Source organism: Loxodonta africana, chromosome X (assembly GCF_030014295.1).
Source record: "Loxodonta africana isolate mLoxAfr1 chromosome X, mLoxAfr1.hap2, whole genome shotgun sequence".
NCBI classification, from domain to species: domain Eukaryota; kingdom Metazoa; phylum Chordata; class Mammalia; order Proboscidea; family Elephantidae; genus Loxodonta; species Loxodonta africana.
The window spans coordinates 136,941,071-136,957,395 of record NC_087369.1 but is presented as its reverse complement, the minus strand read 5'-3'; the positions used below and the strand labels follow the sequence as shown (position 1 = coordinate 136,957,395).

The window sequence follows — 16,325 nt, the reverse complement described above, 5'->3', positions numbered from 1 at the left end:
AAATTACGGATAACATTGTAAAGAATGGGAATTCCAGAACACTTAACTGTGCTCATGTGGAAACTATACATAGACCGAGAGGCAGTTCTTCTAACAGAACAAGAGGATACTGCATGGTTTGAAGTCAGGAAAGTTGAGCATCAGGGCTGTATCAGTCTGTAGGCTGAGCAAATAATCTGAGAAGCTTGACTATATGAAGACAAATGCAGCATTGGGATTGGAAGAAGACTCATTATTAGCCTGCAATATGCAGATGACACAATCTTGCTTGCTGAAAGTGAAGAGGACTTGAAGCACTTACTGATGAAAATCAAAGACTATATAGCCTTCAGTATGGAGTACACTTCAAGATAAAGAAAACAGAAATCCTCACAACTGGACCAATAACCAACATCATGATAAACAGAGAAATGACTGAAGTTGTCAAGGATTTCATTTTACTTGGATCCACAATCAACAGCCATGGAAGCACCAGTCAAGAAATCAAAACATGCATTGCACTGGGTAAATCTGCTGCAAAAGACCTGTTTTAAAGTGTTGAAAAGCAAAGATGTCACCTTGAAGACTAAGGTGCACCTGACCCAAGCCGTGGTATTTTCAGTCACCTCAAAAATGCATGCAAAAACTGGACAATGAATAAGGAAGACCAAAGAATTGTTGCCTTTGAATTACGGTGTTAGCAAAGAAAAATGAATATACCATGGATTGCCAGAAAAACAAAGAAATCTGTTTTGGAGAAGTACAGCCAGAATGCTCATTAGAATCAAGGATGGCAAGACTTCGTCTCACATAATTTGAACTTGTTATCAGTAGGAGCCAGTGCCGAGATAAGGATATCATGCTTGGTAAAGTAGAGGGTCAGTGAAAAAGAGGAAGACCCTAAAAAAGATGGACTGACACAGTGGCTGCAACAATGGGCTCAAACATAGCAACGACTGTGAGGATAGCACAGAACCAGACAGTATTCCATTCTGTTGTATATAGGGTTGCCAGGCGTTTGAACTGACTCAACCGCATCTAATGACAACAATGCCATCAAGTGGAGGCTTTTTGAGTATAGTTTTAAACTGTAGGTAATTCCTGTAATACAAGGAAAGGTGGGTTGAGGGACACTCAGAGGATTCTGGGGCCTCATGGGACCACCTTCAGAGCAAGTGTGAAAGTGGCAGGGAGAGGGTTCCCCACAAAGAAGCCCCAAGGTACCAGGTTCTGTGTGCCGTGGGAGCACGTCCTCAGTGGACGCTATATTAAAGAGAAAAGTAATATGGTATTCTTTCCTAACTCTGCATGGTAATAAAGAACTTCCTGAAGGACAAAAAATATGTGCCCTGGCTCCTTAGGAGCGGCTAGTTTCACCCAGGCATGGCAGCCACCAAGGTCTGAGTCTTGGCTTCCTCGGACTAACCTGCCTGGCATTGTGGTTGTCTGCCTTGTCCTGACGCTTCTCCACTGCTTCCTGAGCTGAACTAGCCCCATGCCTCAGGGAGCCCTGGTTCTGCGGGGCCCTGAGTTTCCTCCAATCCCAGGCTAGAAAGGAACACTGATGGGTCAGTGGGCTTGGCAAACAATTTCCGCTTGATGCACCAGAAATGCCAGCGACCATTCCTTAGGACTTTACTCTCTGCCCCTTTAACTGGAAAAACACACCAACCACTGTCCAGCCCTCCTAAAGAATGGTTCCTCACCACCTTGCCCACTTTTGGGGAGCAAGCTCCCATTTCTTGTGCGGAGTCTCACAATCTGTATGTGGGCGCTAAGTTTCTGTCCTTCCTGAAGAGGAAAAATTTGTCCCTTCCCAGGTGCCCTGTGGGTGAACCTAAATCTATTCGTAACTGCCCCACTGCCCACCAGGGAACATTCTAACTCGAGCTTTCTTACAGCTCACTGAAAAGCCAGTTGGAATAACCCATGAGGTCTCTAGGAGTCAGACATAGGGGGCGCCCACAGGCAATGTGGCACAAAGGATGAGGGGAAACTCAAATCACCAGACCATGGTCCTGAGGGCCCGGCTTTTCTCAGTTGGCAGTTCCAAGGTTTCTGACAACTTTGGTTGTACATGTAGGTCAGGAGGGGAGCCCTGTGCCATACCAGGGACAACAGACAATACGGCTTTGCATGGAGAACTCACAGGTGTGTGAATGCCCACAAAGACTCACGTGTTTTAACTGGGAGCATTCGCAAGGGGCTGTGGATGCTTTTGGGTTTCTTTTAGACACAACGGGGGAAATTACAGGATGAACACATAGCCACTCTGTACACTTGTGGCCCACGTGAAAATAGAAAACATCTTTGTTTAAAATGCTACTACCACATAAGCTACAATAAGGCAATTAAACTGATACTACCCTCCTCATCCTCAGAATACTGACCTACGCTCACTTGGAAGTACATGCTTAAGTAGAATTTGTATGTGTTTTTACTACAGTGCGCTGTGAGGTAAGTGTTGCCTGGTTTCAGCTTGTCTCTCAGAGTTGCCTACGTCTTCTCGGAGCCCATTGGGTGATTCCACTCCTGCTTGCAGTCAAAGTTTCACGGGAAAACATATCCACAGCATGTATACTGTGGTCATTGTGAGTGACTTGTTTTTACTGCTCACATGTGATGGTACTGCGAGTCCCACCCTGTAGCTTTCCATCTCAGGACTATCTGGTCTTTGTGCTCCGTTCTGGAAAGTTGACTACCTTTTTCCTCAAAGCTTCATTTAGCTTTGCAGAAGGCCCAGGCATGGGCCAGAGCCTTCTCTTTTGGCAAACCTGCACTTTCCTCCAATGCCAGCCTGCCCAACAACAGACATTCATCCTGCACTTCAAGGGGTGCTCAAAGGATTCCGCTTGATGGCAGTATGGCTCTGGCATACACACCCACCCCGTCTCCCCTCCTCAGCATATTACCAGTCACTTCCCTTGCTAAGAGAAAACACAAACCAGGATCCAACCTCCCCAAACTTGTCAATGCTTTGGGGAAACCCCCTCGCTGACGCACATTTTGTGGCTTAATCACTTGATGGTCTTCTTGCTCTAAGACTGTTGTGCTTTGCAAGGTGGAAGACAGGAATCATACCTCAAGTCATCACACTTTCGGGTTGATCTGTCAAGAGATACAGTTACCGAGTATAGAGCTATGTGTGTCATGCTGCCCCCTACGCCTGTCCCAAGCCCTCTGCACCCCTAGAATATTCCAGCAACAGCTTCTTACCACTTCCTCACTCGCCTGGCTCATCCGGAGAAACAAGTAGGGAAGGCTCAACTCAGCAGAAGGGAAAGGCCTTTAAGACCTGGTTCTCAACGGGTCCCCTTATAGTCTGTCCCCACTGGAGGCTTGAACTACTCCTTCGCAGAGGTGAGGTGGGTAGCCAGATCTTCCTCTCAGGCAGATGGCCTCCGGGGCTCCAGCCTCTAATGGCTTTCCTCTCTCCCCTGCACTGCAGGACACTGACCTCTCATTCCCTGCACTTCTGCCCTACGGTGGACACAGATCCTCTCTCTGCTGCTCCAGGCATTTCTAATGTGGGATAACACAATCAGAAGATATCTCAAATCTTTTTCTAGCATGTTGAAAAGCCATTTAAAAGTCACCAATGTCACCTAGTCATGAATCTGTTGGAAGACTCTCCTTCTTGAGGGTTCTCAACTACCAGAAACTACTGCATTTAAAAAATACAGTAAGATTAACTGTCACAAGTAACCTGTTTTTGAAAGGAGAATGGACAGAAAAAAGCTGACTCACCCATAACACCACTGCCTATAAATTTGGCGAGTGTTCAATTTCCTGTCTTTCTTTTGAGTGTGTTTCCTTTGCAACAAGATATTAAGTATGTCCTTGACTCAGAGCCCTGGTGGCACAGTGGTTCAGAGCTAGGCTGCTAACCAAAAGGTCGGCAGTTCGAATTCACCAGCCACTCCTTGGAAACCCTATGGGACAGTTCTACTCAGTCCTATAGAGTTGCTATGAGTTGGAATTTGACTTGACAGCAATGGGTTGGGTTTTTTTTTTTTAGACTCAAAATGGGATTGCCATTCATAACTGAATTGAGCAAGGTATGCCACAAACTCAATATATTACATATACCCATGTCCTTAGTTTTGTAAAGTCTTTTCTTGGTTTTCTTTCTTTCCCTCAGGGCTTTGATAAGTCTTTCATGTATCAATTGTTGTTGTTTGGTGCCACTGAGTCAATTCCAACTCATAGTGACCCTATGTACATAAGAATGAAACACTGCCCGGTCCTGCGCCATCCTCACAATCGTTATGTTTGAGCTCATCGCTATAGCCGCTGTTAGGAATTACTTTCAAACCAGTCACAAAACAGAGCTCTCTCCAGGTAACCTTTCCTTCACATGTGATCCCACGATTTGTAAACAGAAAAGGTTAAAAGACGGCAGTGTACAGTCCATTCCACCAACCCAGATACTGTTTTTTCCACTGAGAAATACAGAAATGAGTTTTTTGTTTGCTTCTATTGTGTTATGTCTCAGGTCAACAAAAATGTCTTACTAAAGCACAGTGTTTAAAAAATCCCTTTATTTTTGGTAACTACACAAACATAATTCAGGGGTGATGCAAAAAATCAGATCACACAACCACCTCACGCAAAATCTGAAGGCATCTATCCTCTAAAAGCCTATCCTCTGTGGCAAGCACCATCTTTACTTTGCCTTTATACTCGCAGACCTTTCCTCCCGGCTTCTGTGTATGCGTGGCTGCAACTGAGTAAATATGGAATATATACAAATACACTGACAAGAATGTTTCTTCCACCATAAGAAACCCTCAACTGATCAACTGCTCATTTTACTCACTCATAAATGGGAACCAGGTTATCTCCATCATCACTACAGAGATCTAAGACATTCTCTTCAGAGAGTAAATGGTATTTAGTCTAATGTATGGCCATGTTATAATTTATCCAATTAATCATCCCTAGGTTGACACTTGCACCATAAGTTGTACCAGAAACACGCACAAAACTTCTTACCTATGGGGTTATTCACTGCTGCATCCTTTGTACTTTGAAAAAAAGGAAGGAAGCCAAGTGCTCTATGAGAAAGAACACTTAACCAGTGTCCCTACCCAATCTTCCCCCACATGTGGGAATCCTTATCAGTTGTTAGAAACAAAGTGAACAGGACCGAGTAATACATTTTCTCTGTAGAGACATATAAAAGCAGCAAGGTGCAGACAGTATATAGCATGTGTTACTTTTGATGTCTAAAAGAGAGCTAAGTGAAAACATGAATCTATGTTCACTTTCCCTTGCATTAAACACTAGGAAAAAAAAGGGAAATGACCTAAACATCTAATTCTAAAGGGAAATTAAGCTTTTTGTGAAAAACTGGTCTGAATACAAGATATTATACACAAAAAGAAGCCCATATTAGTCTTTCAAAATGAAGTGCATGAAGATATTTTCTTTTGATTTTATCTGTTTCTCTTGCCTATATATTTCTGCATTTCTTAGCAAGATACAAGGATAGCCTTGCTTTTTCAAATGTCCTATTAATCTAACTATAAAATCTTTAATAATTTAAAAATCCAGATTAAAAAAAATTCCCATATACTATTGTTATTTCTCTACCCTTTTCAGCGCTCCCTTTTCTACCCACTCATGTTAACACTGACTTAAAAAAAAAAAAAGGCACCAGGCAATCCACCATTTGGAGGGTATAGAAGTTGACGGGACAGGGTGTATAGCCTTCCAAAAAGACAGAGGTAATTTTTTGACAACAAGGCAATCCTAATCTTGACAGTTATAATAGGAAACATAATGGCCCCCAAGGATTTCCTTGTCCAAACCTCACCTTCCATATCGAAGGAACTTTGTAAAAGTGATTGATTTTGCAAATGTGACTAAGGCTAAATTCTTTGAGATGGGGCGATTATACTGGATTATCCAGGTCAGCCCAATTTAACCACACAGAATTAAAGAATCTTTCCCAGCAGTAGTCAGAGGGAGTAGTGGCTACTGTAGAAGGGTCAGAGAGATGCAACGTTGCTGGCTTAGAAGATGAAGGAAGGAGACCAGGAGCCATGTATGGGCAGCCTCTAGAAGCTGGCAACTGGAAACAAAGGGGTTCTCCCTAGAGCCTCCAGAAAGAAATACAGCTGTGCCAACACCTTAATCTTAGCCCAGTGAGAACCATGACAGACTTCTGGTCTACAGAAATGTAAGAATATAAATTTGTGTTGTTTTAAACCACTAAATCAGTCGTACTTTGTTACAGCACACATAGAAACCTAATTTACCACTTTACTCATAAAACGTATGTTCTCTGACCACAATGGAATGAAATTAGAAACCAGCAAACTGAAGGACCTTTCAAAAAAGTAGGAAGAATGGAAATAAAACACCACCCTCTGAATAACCAATGGGTCAAAGAAGAAATTACATGAAGGTAGAAAAAACTTTAAGACTACTGAAACAAACACGCAACCTATGGGATACAAAAAAAAAAAGTGCTCAGATGAAAATTTATAGCTGAAATGCTTATAGTGAAAAAAAAAAGATCTCACATCAATAACCTAACTTTACAACTAAAGGAACTAGAAAAAGAAGAGGAAACCAAGACTAAAGCTACTAAAAAAAAGCTACTAGAACTAAGGAAATAAGAAAATCACAGTAGATACAAAGAAACTAGACAATTAAAAAAAAAGAGAGAGAGAATCAAAGAAACCAAAAGTTGGCTCTTTGAACAAATCAACAAAATTGAAAAACTTTTGGCTAGAATAAGCAGGAAATAAAGACTCAAATTACTAGAGACCTTACCAAAATAAAAAGGATTATAGGAAAATACTACAAATATTTGCACACCAACAAATTACACAACTTTGATGAAACGGACAAACTCCTAGAACACATAAATATCAAAACTGGCTCAAAGAGAAAACAGAAAATCACAACAGACGTGTAACACGAAAAAGAGATTGAATCATTAATGCAAAACCTACCAATAAAGAAAAGCCCAGGTCCAGAGGGCTTCACTGGTGCATTCTTCCAAACATTTCAATTCTACAACTACCAATTTTTCTCAAACTTTACGAAAAAACAGAAGAGGAGGAAACACTTCCTAACTCATTCTTTGAGGGCAGTATTACTCTAATACCAAAGCCAGAAACAGACAAAGCAGGAAATCTATATACTGATATCCTCACAACTATAAATGCAAAAATCCTCAACAAATACTATCAAAGCAAATCCAGAAGCATATTAAGAGGATTATATACCAGGATCAAGTGGAATTTCACTCAGGAATGGAAAGGTGGTTCAGTGTACTAAATGCCACTGAACTGTACACTTTAAGATAGTTCATTTCACGTTATGTGAATTTTACGTAGGTTTTAAAAAAACACTAAAAAAGGGTATAAAAGAAAAATAGCCTATTTTGACACATATCCCCAAATAGGAACAGACTCTAAGACATACAAGAATTTCAGATTTGATCCAGGCAATCTCTTAAATCATTGAGAGTAAAGACGGCCTTGGAACAAAGCCACAGTCGCCTCAAAATAGGCTCTTGGTTCCACGTCTCACATCCTAAATGAGGATAAACTCTACATGGACCCAAGAATTATATGCACGATGAAAAGAATCATAAAACTACCTGAAGAAACCTGGACTCATTCCTTTATAACCCTGGAGTGGGGAAAGCCTTTCTACCTTTAACTCAAAATCCAGAGGCCATCCAAGAAAACATGGATAAATGTGAACACATAAAATTCACCATGTTAAACAAACCAATCAACCCACAATCAAAGTCAGAAAAGCGCTACTAAATGGGGCAAAAAATTTGCAGTGCACATCGGTAATCTTCCTGATGCATAAAGAGCAAGCTCCTAGAAATCCTTCAAGGGAAAGGGCAACAGCCCAACAAAAAGACATTCAAGTCTACAAAGAAAAAAACACAAAAGGCACTAAAATGCATGAAAGATTCCCCAGCCAGTCAAAACAAGGGAAACAAAACAGAAACGACACTGTTGTACAACTTCATATGTGAGTTCCAAACCACTGCCTGCCCCTCTGAGGAGCCTGTGCTACCTGCTGTTTCTCACCCTGTCTGACTGTCTAATGTTCCCAAGTCATCACTTCCTATTTTCTTGCAAAGATTTGTCCTACACAGACTCCTAAACTCCATTCCACAGGCAGATGCTCTTACACAGGGTCTGGGGCCAAGTGCTTTGTGATCCTCACCCTTAAAACACTTTCGATCCCACTGCAAATACTATTGGCCAAGATGACTAATTTCGAGCCACTTTGACAGTTTCAAATACACAGAATGTAAAAGCCTTGATTTCCTCATTAATTTTTCATTCAGGGCATTTTCCCCCTTCAAATTTAGTCCCTGCTAAGTTTCAACTCTCAAGCACTACCGACTTGTGAAAACTGACGCTGGTCACACAGATTCCATCAACCCCATTTAACATAACTCCTATGGGCATCCCTTCATAACCTTTTGCAAGCGAGCCATTATGTGACGCTGCTGGTTTCATCTAAATAGAGCCAATTTCCAGGGCAAACCGGTTTGCCAGGTCGGTCCCTGAGACTAGTTTCCTGCAAGATTTTCAAGAAAGTAAAGAGAGAAATTCAGCCCAACTTCACCCAGGACGCTCACCTGTCCCCCTGCCCCGTCCCTGGAAGCAGCAGGTCCTTTCCAGGTAAAGTCGCTCCCCGAAGGACCAACTCCTGCTGGGGGAGGAGTGGGGAGGGGCCTGGGGCCACAGGGCCACGCTGCCAGGCCCCGGGGTGGGAGGGCAGCAGGCTCGCCGCGGAGGCTTCTCCCTACACGGCCCGACACGGCCCGAGTTGGCGACAGACCCGGGGCTACAAGCACCGAGGCGGCCGGGCTGCAGCCACCACGCCCGTGGTCTCCCGCCGGGCACGGTCGCCACTCGCTGAGGCGTGAAAAGACCTAGAAGCCGGAACGGCCGCCACGGCCACCAACCTCCGCCACGGCCACGACCACCTTCGGCCCGCTGTCCCCCGTCAGAGAACGGAAAGACGGAAAGCGGAGAGACCTACCTGGCCAGGGACGTGGCGCGGGATAAGCCGCGCTGCCCCGAGCCCCCGCCCCTGCCGTAAAGCGCCCCCGACGCCCCCAGCTCCGCGCTCCTCTCCTCCCCGGAAAGGGAGGGGGTGGGAACCGGCGTTGGGGGCGGGCCGCCCAGCGGGTGGGAGGGGCCGAGGCTGAGGGGCGGGGCACGGGCGGCTTGGGAGCGCCGGGGCGGGGTCCACTTACGTCCTTGGTCCCGGGCTGGGGAGAGCCGATTTGCCTCCCTTCCAGAGGGGTCCCCGCCGGCGAGATGGCAAGCAAAGGCTGAGACGGAACAACCAAATGGAAAATTTAGCGTTTGACAGTCGCGAAACGCATCCGGTGTAAAAGAAGTTTAAATAAGTGCACTTTATCAAGTGATTTTGAAAAGTTCGAGACATTCCAACATTGCGCGGATTGGGAAAGCCTGGAGGGCGCCCTCCCCAGGTGACAGGCAGGTTCCCTACAGCCGGCAGTCCTGCGCACCCTGTCACCTCCCGCTCTTTGCCCAGGATCTGCCAGGTCGCCGGCGCCTCCCCGGTGGCCTTCTTGGAGTTCATCGCCGCCTAGGGGGTTGGACAGCGCTGAGCCCACAGGAGTAAGCCACTCTAAGGATTCCCCTGCATACCGGCACCTTGATTTAGTTTTTCCTTCCTTTGTGAAAAAAGGAACACCCGCTCCTTACAAAAGACTGTTCAAAAAAGGAGACACTTGGAGAAAGGGAAACTCAGGTAACTGGTGGTGCCACCACTCAGAGATGAGGAATCTTACATTGGTCGTGTATCCTTCTAGCAGGTCCCTGGGTGGTGCAAATGGTTAATGATCTGGCTGCTAACCAAAAGGTTTAAGTTTCAAGTCCACCCGGAGGTGCCTCAGAAGAAAGGCCTGGCAATTCTACTGCAGAAAAATCAGCCATTGAAAACCCTACGGAGCAAGCACAGTTTTCTCACACACATGGGGTCGCCATTAGTCAGAGTCCACTCAAGGGCAATTGTTTTGGTCTTTTGGTATCCATCCACAGAGAGAGAGGGAGAGAGAGAGGCAGGGAGGGAGAGAGGGAGAACTGGGTGGCGGGGGAGAGGGAGGGAGGGAGGGAGAGAGAGAACTAAAGCCCCCATTAAACCAACAGACTACCAAACTCCATAGAGCCAGCAGTAACCTGTTAGCTATTAGGTTACCAATGGTTGACTGTGAAAATATTTTTATTTCCATTGACAAATGGAATATATGCTTAATTTTATTTTAGGAAAAAGGAAATCTTCACAAACACTGAAGTGTTTCCAGTCAAAACTGAGATCCTCCCTGCCCAGATCCATGCCTCAGTGTAACCACCCTTAAAAGATTGGTGTTCACTTCTGTACTAATTTTCTGTGTATATAAAATCATTGAAATACATACATATATATTTAAATAACACTTTTAAAGGAAATCCAAGACCTCTGCAACTACCACAAGTCAGCACAACTGGCCTGTAATCTCCCCGTGCCCCTCAGAATTCCCTGCCCCAATTACATACCCACAGTGAGGATCCTAGGGGCCCTGGTGGCGCAGTGGTTAAGAACTTTGCTGCTAAGCAAAAGATCGGCTGTTGGAATCCACCAGCACTCTTTGGAAACCTTATAGAGCGGTTCTACTCTGTTCTATCAGGTTTCTATGAGTGGAAATTAACACGAGGGCAGCCAATTTGATTTTTTTTTTTATTAACTTTTATTGAGCTTCAAGTGAACGTTTACAAATCAAGTCAAACTCACCTATAAGTTTATATACAGCTTACTCCGTACTCCCAATTGCTCTCCCCCTAATGAGTCAGCCCTTCCAGTCTCTCCTGACAATTTTGCCAGCTTCCAACTCTCTCTATCCTCCCATCCCCCCTCCAGACAGGAGATGCCAACACAGTCTCAAGTGCCCACCTAATACAAATAGCTCACTCTTCATCAGCATCTCTCTCCTACCCACTGTACAGTCCCTTTCATGTCTGATGAGTTGTCTTCGGTAATGGTTCCTGTCCTGGGCCAAAGAAGGTTTGAGGACCATGACCGCCGGGATTCCTCTGGTCTCAGTCAGACCATTAAGTCTGGTCTTTTTGTGAGAATTTGGGGTCTGCATCCCACTGATCTCCTGTTCCCTCAGGGGTTCTCTGTTGTGCTCCCTGTCAGGGCAGTCATCGCCACTTTGATTTTTGAATGAGAATCCCCACTGCTCAGCCCTCTCCCAACCACAACACACCACCTGGTGTCAGGCTGTCTCCCAGCTTAGGGCCCAGGCCCTGACTCACAGTCCTTTGTTGGGCAGAGGTGGGCGGAAATCTCCAGGGCAGGGGGAAGGAAGAATATGAGGCTCCTGAGGTGCTTTGTTCTGGCCAGGTAGCAGGGTTTTTTTTTGTTTGTTTTGTTTTGTTTTGCTTTGCATTTCAGGTCAATACAGGAACCCTCACAAAACCTAGTGGCCTTCAACTGGTAGGGGGTGAGTTGGAGGTAGGGGTAAATCACCTGCCACAACTTCCCCACCTATTAGAAAGTGAAAAGAGTTTGGGCCTTCCCCCGGGTGGGCTTACATGACAAAGCCCTGATCCCTGAACCTCTGCTACCCCTCCCAGGATTCTTCTTTGTCTTTCACCTCCTTCACTTTATGTGAAATGTCCAGAATAAGCAAATCCAGAGAGAAGGAAGGTAGATTAGTGGTAGCCAGGAACTGGGAGGAGAAGGGAATGGAGAGAGACTGCTAATGGGTACAGCATTTATTTTGGGGGTGATGAAAATGTTCTAAGCTTGATTGTGGTGATGGTTGCAAAATTTGGTCAATCTACTCAAAACATTGAAGTGTACTCTTTAAAATGATGAATGATATGATATGTGAGTTAAATATGAATAATAAAAACTAAGCCAGAACATAAATTCTAGAAATTTTAGGTAAAAGATTGATGGGAAATTTTATAATGTGGATGAATGGAAGTGACATTACTAGAACCCACTAATCTGTCTTTACATCACTACAATTGTGCCAACCAGATACCTTGTGTGTTCTGATAAAATACAGTTGGAATACACAGCATCGACTATGAAATCTTCTTGCCAGAATTATTGAGCCTAAATCTACTCTAGTCCATAGATGTAACTACAAGAAAGACTGATTATAAAGGAACATTTTTAGGCCCAAGTACACAACGGGTGACGCCAGGAATGTGTGTAATTCATCAAGACATAATGTAGTCTGTTCACTAAAGAAATGGCAAAGAAAACAAAGGCTGAGGGCTTTTATAGATTAAAAGAGAATGTCTCGACAATTGCTATGTATGATGCTTGTTTGGCTCCTAATAAGAACAAAACAAATTCAAAAGGCATATTTAGGGCACTCAAGAAAATTGAACATGGATATTTTTACGTGGCCTTAAGGAATAACTGCAATGTTTCTTAGACGCGATGCTGGCTCAGTCCAGATGTACAGGTGTTTATAGCTACCTGAAATAAAAGTGCTCTACAAAACCTAAACTCTTGCTTGCCACCTAGTGCCAGGATACCCTCCCTCCCTGGAGAATTGGGAACTTGATGCTGAGAACGTTTGTTTCCATGGATGTAGGGCTAACAGTGTTTATTTCACTACTTGAGGGGCAATAGCTTAGCTAAGCAGGAAAGCCTGTTCAGTATCTTGGACCACAAGCCCATCTCCCAGGAAACAAGGGTATGAAGTCACTAAGGGCCACAGCTGATTACATCACAATGGTTTTCCACTATAAAGTCCAGAGCAACTTTAGGCTTGGGATTATTTCACCCAAGGTGTGTAAAGGCTAGAAGGGTTTCTGTTTGTTTTTCACACAGCTAGAAAAGGACTGGGCTCTTTTATCCTGCTGAATCCTTTCTTTATAAATTTGGTTTTTATCTGTGCAAAGATACTCAACAATACTTTCTTTCCTTATCAGATCACAGTATTGTAAGAAAATCAAAGAGCAGGATTTCCAGCTAGTGCTGCACCTCAGACAAGGTTTGACAGCGATTTCGCTCATCTGATAGGTACGTAACATCTTTCTCAATTTTATCCTGATTGTGTTTTGCCCCCTTCTGTGTAATAGGCTCCTTGTTACAAAGCAGTTCCCCCACTGAACTTCTTCTGTTAACATCTGATAAGGTATTGTGTCCAAGGGTAGGAAATAGGTGTAATTGTTAATTATGATAATCGTGAGGGTTCTGCCTGTGTAACTGGAAAAATTACCTATTTGGTAAGTTTCACCACCCCAAATTTGGCTTAAACTCAAAGCTCCATAAAAGGTCATTAGTTTACTATAGCTCAATGCCTTGATTTTTAGAAGCATGCCTTTCTGAAATCCTTTAATCCATTTTATACTGGTACCTTAGAGGTTTGGTAGAAATCATTTGTACATCAGGCTTCGATTAGTATTATAGCTATGTTCTTAACGCTCAAGTCTGAGCAAAATAACACCGGCCTCTTTCAGTATCCTAGACCTATAAAAGTAGATCAGTTTACATTTTCGTAGACCTTAGAGCTAGGAAGGAATTTGAGGCGATCCTCCTTGTCCCCATAGGTTGGTAAAGAAATGATCTTCTCTTATCCTACACTGGTAGTTAGCTGTACTTTCTGGAATGATGCCTGAAGGATGACGTGAAACTCCCCTTATGAAGTGTACTCAGCTGTGTCGCCTTTTAGTTAAGCAGTTTTATTTATAATTAATTGAAATCGTTCCTGGGAAGGATCAAGTATGAACTCTTTTGCTAGGTCTTCAAAGGAAGAAAACAATAGCTGTTGAATGCCAAATGTATATTCTTTTACTCCTTAGCAGAGAGCATGCTCACGATAAAATTCAAAGATGAATGTCTTATTTCCACTTCATGTATTATTCTTTTGTGCTTTTAATACTAATACACACATATTGTCAACAAACGAGAAATGTATATAATTGAGACAATATACCACCAACAATCATGTCACACAAGAACTACTCATTTTCAGCTTGGTGCTTTACTTTTTAATCTATCCATCTATGCTAATTTTCATTGAGCATACTAACCTTCAAAATGTGACTTTTAATGTCTATATACTGTTCCATTTTATAGATTATGATTGGAAACCCTGGTGATATAATGGTTAAGCTCTGTCTATGGCTGCTAATGGAAAGGTCGAGATTATGGTAATTGGTTTAACGTCTCTGTTGTTCTACACCTGGATTATTGTCAGTTTTTCACATTTGTGAATAGATTTGCAGTGAACATCTTGTTTATAAATGTCTGGCATTTTCTTGATCCTTAGAATCAAATTCTAGAAGTGAAGGTATGAACTTTCAAAGGCCAAATGCTTTTCAGTAAACTTGTGTCACATTACATATTCACCAGTAATACAAGCTTTACTGCTCCACTGGTAAGCAAAAGGTCACCAGTTCGAATTTACCATCCTGCTCCTTGGAAATTCTGTGGAGCGGTTCTACTCTTTCGTATAGGTTGCTGTGAGTCGGAATTGATGGCAACGGGGTAGCTGTTAAGAATTGACCCCCATAATGCCTATCACAAAAAAATTGACTCCAAAGATGGAGGAGAGACAGACTGGTTCACGGCTCTCCAGCCTTCCTCCTCTCTGTGGTCCCCGCCCTTTGACCTGACCAGAGATTCAAGGCTCACCACTATTGGGTGCACAGCCTCGCGTAGGCGGGCGCTGGGTTTCCCACATGCTGATTGGCCAGGCCCGCCGTTTGGAGCTGAGGGGAAGTGCTTGGGGCACGTGGAACCTGGGGCCGGCCGTTTCCTAGCTGCTTCTGAGGTTAAGTGTGTGTTCTCAGCTCGGTGCTACAGGCTGCCTAGGCTGGGAGCACCGTGTTGCAGGGTGCGGCCCGCTGCCAGCTGCCACCCAAGGACCTGCTGCGGCACCTAAACATGCGGAAGAGATATGTCCTGTCGTGGGAGCCCGGAGGCTCCAACACCGTGTAACTGCAGGTGGCGCAGTGGCCTGGATGCCAGCGCCACGTTTTATGTGTTATCCGAATACAACCAGTCAGTGTGCCGTGCTGGGCACAGGGCCGGGCCACCGTCGCACCCCCTTACCCTGCTCCTTATCCAGCTCCGCCCCGCCCCATCCTGACTGGCCCTTTGTGACAGGTAGCTGGAGCCATCACAGTACCTCTGTGGGCTTCTGTTTCCTTATCTCCACATGCAGTATTTCACTCTTGCACCGGTTCTTAACCTTCTGGTGACAGGAAGGGGGGGCAGTCGTAGTTTCCTGACCTCTGTATGTCCATATGATTTCAGGGGGTTCCGTGGAGAAACTTTGGCCTTGAGTTTCCCAACGTGTTCTCTTCCAACCCTTATGCCCTGGCTGGCTCACAGCACACCCTGTGCGTCACTTTCTCCCTTGCACTCCGATGCAGGGGCCTCAATAGTTGGTGCGTGAGGTTGACAGGTCTGTTGAGGAGGTGAGTGGAATGATCCATCTGGGCCCAGCGCCCCCCCCCCACTTATGCCGTCAAGGGTCCTTGTCTCTGCTGAGGAGGGTTCAAAACACGGGAGAAATGCAGCTGATGGTACAAGAAAGATTTTTTAGTTCAGAGTCTATAATAAAGTAATTAGTCTCCAAGATTTAGTAGAACAGAATCTTTTCAGTATTTTGGGTAAAGTTTGCCCTGTAGGTAGCTCTTCAACTGTGGAGAAGGTACATACAGTGGGTAGTAATAACAAAAGGATGTTTCTTTGAAACAGGCATCAAAACAGTGTTACTGCATTTTTATGTTAAAGATGTTTTAGTGTATCTGGAAGTGTTTAATGTTTTTTTTATGCATATAAAGGTGCACTATAAACTATATAGTAAGGCAAGCATTTGAATAACTGACTTTAAATACAAACCAGTACCTAACTCTTCCTTTTTTCTTACATACAAATTCAACAAAAAGCAGACTTGGGAACTGAACTCATGGTAAATCAGGGATTGCATGTATATGAGAATGTTGGTCTCACTGCCTTCTTCCACTGGGACTGATAAACTCGGTCATTTATTTCATACTCTGATGAGGGAGCCATAAGAGAGTATTTCCAAATATTAGTATTTGCTTAATTGGCACACACACTCTCCTGTTCTCTTGGAGTAGCTGGTTCAGTGTTTAAGAGACATTGGCTCCATGTACTGTGTGTCAAGTTCTTATGACTGGGAGTCAAAAGCATTGGGGTAGGGGGGCAGAAGGGTGCCAGGTGAGAGAGGGGGATCAGTATCATAAACCCATTATGACTTCATCCACTTGTGAGCTCTGATTTTAAACAAATCATTTAACTCCTCCAGGTTTCAGTGTCCTCAACTCGAGAGTCAGGAAAGT

General features: G+C 44.1%; 1 protein-coding gene across 1 annotated transcript in view; it reads right to left on the bottom strand.

Moving 5' to 3' along the window:
* LOC135228950 (basic proline-rich protein-like) overlaps nucleotides 1-9,582 on the bottom strand; it is a 31,705-nt gene extending 22,123 nt beyond the window's left edge. Inside the window, exons 1-3 of the mRNA XM_064278471.1 lie at nucleotides 9,430-9,582; nucleotides 9,068-9,307; nucleotides 8,606-9,008 (exon numbers count right to left, since the gene is read on the bottom strand). Coding sequence (XP_064134541.1) covers nucleotides 8,606-9,008; nucleotides 9,068-9,307; nucleotides 9,430-9,582 — 796 coding nt within the window. The remainder of the gene's footprint in view (nucleotides 1-8,605; nucleotides 9,009-9,067; nucleotides 9,308-9,429) is intronic.
* Nucleotides 9,583-16,325: the final 6,743 nt, after the last annotated feature.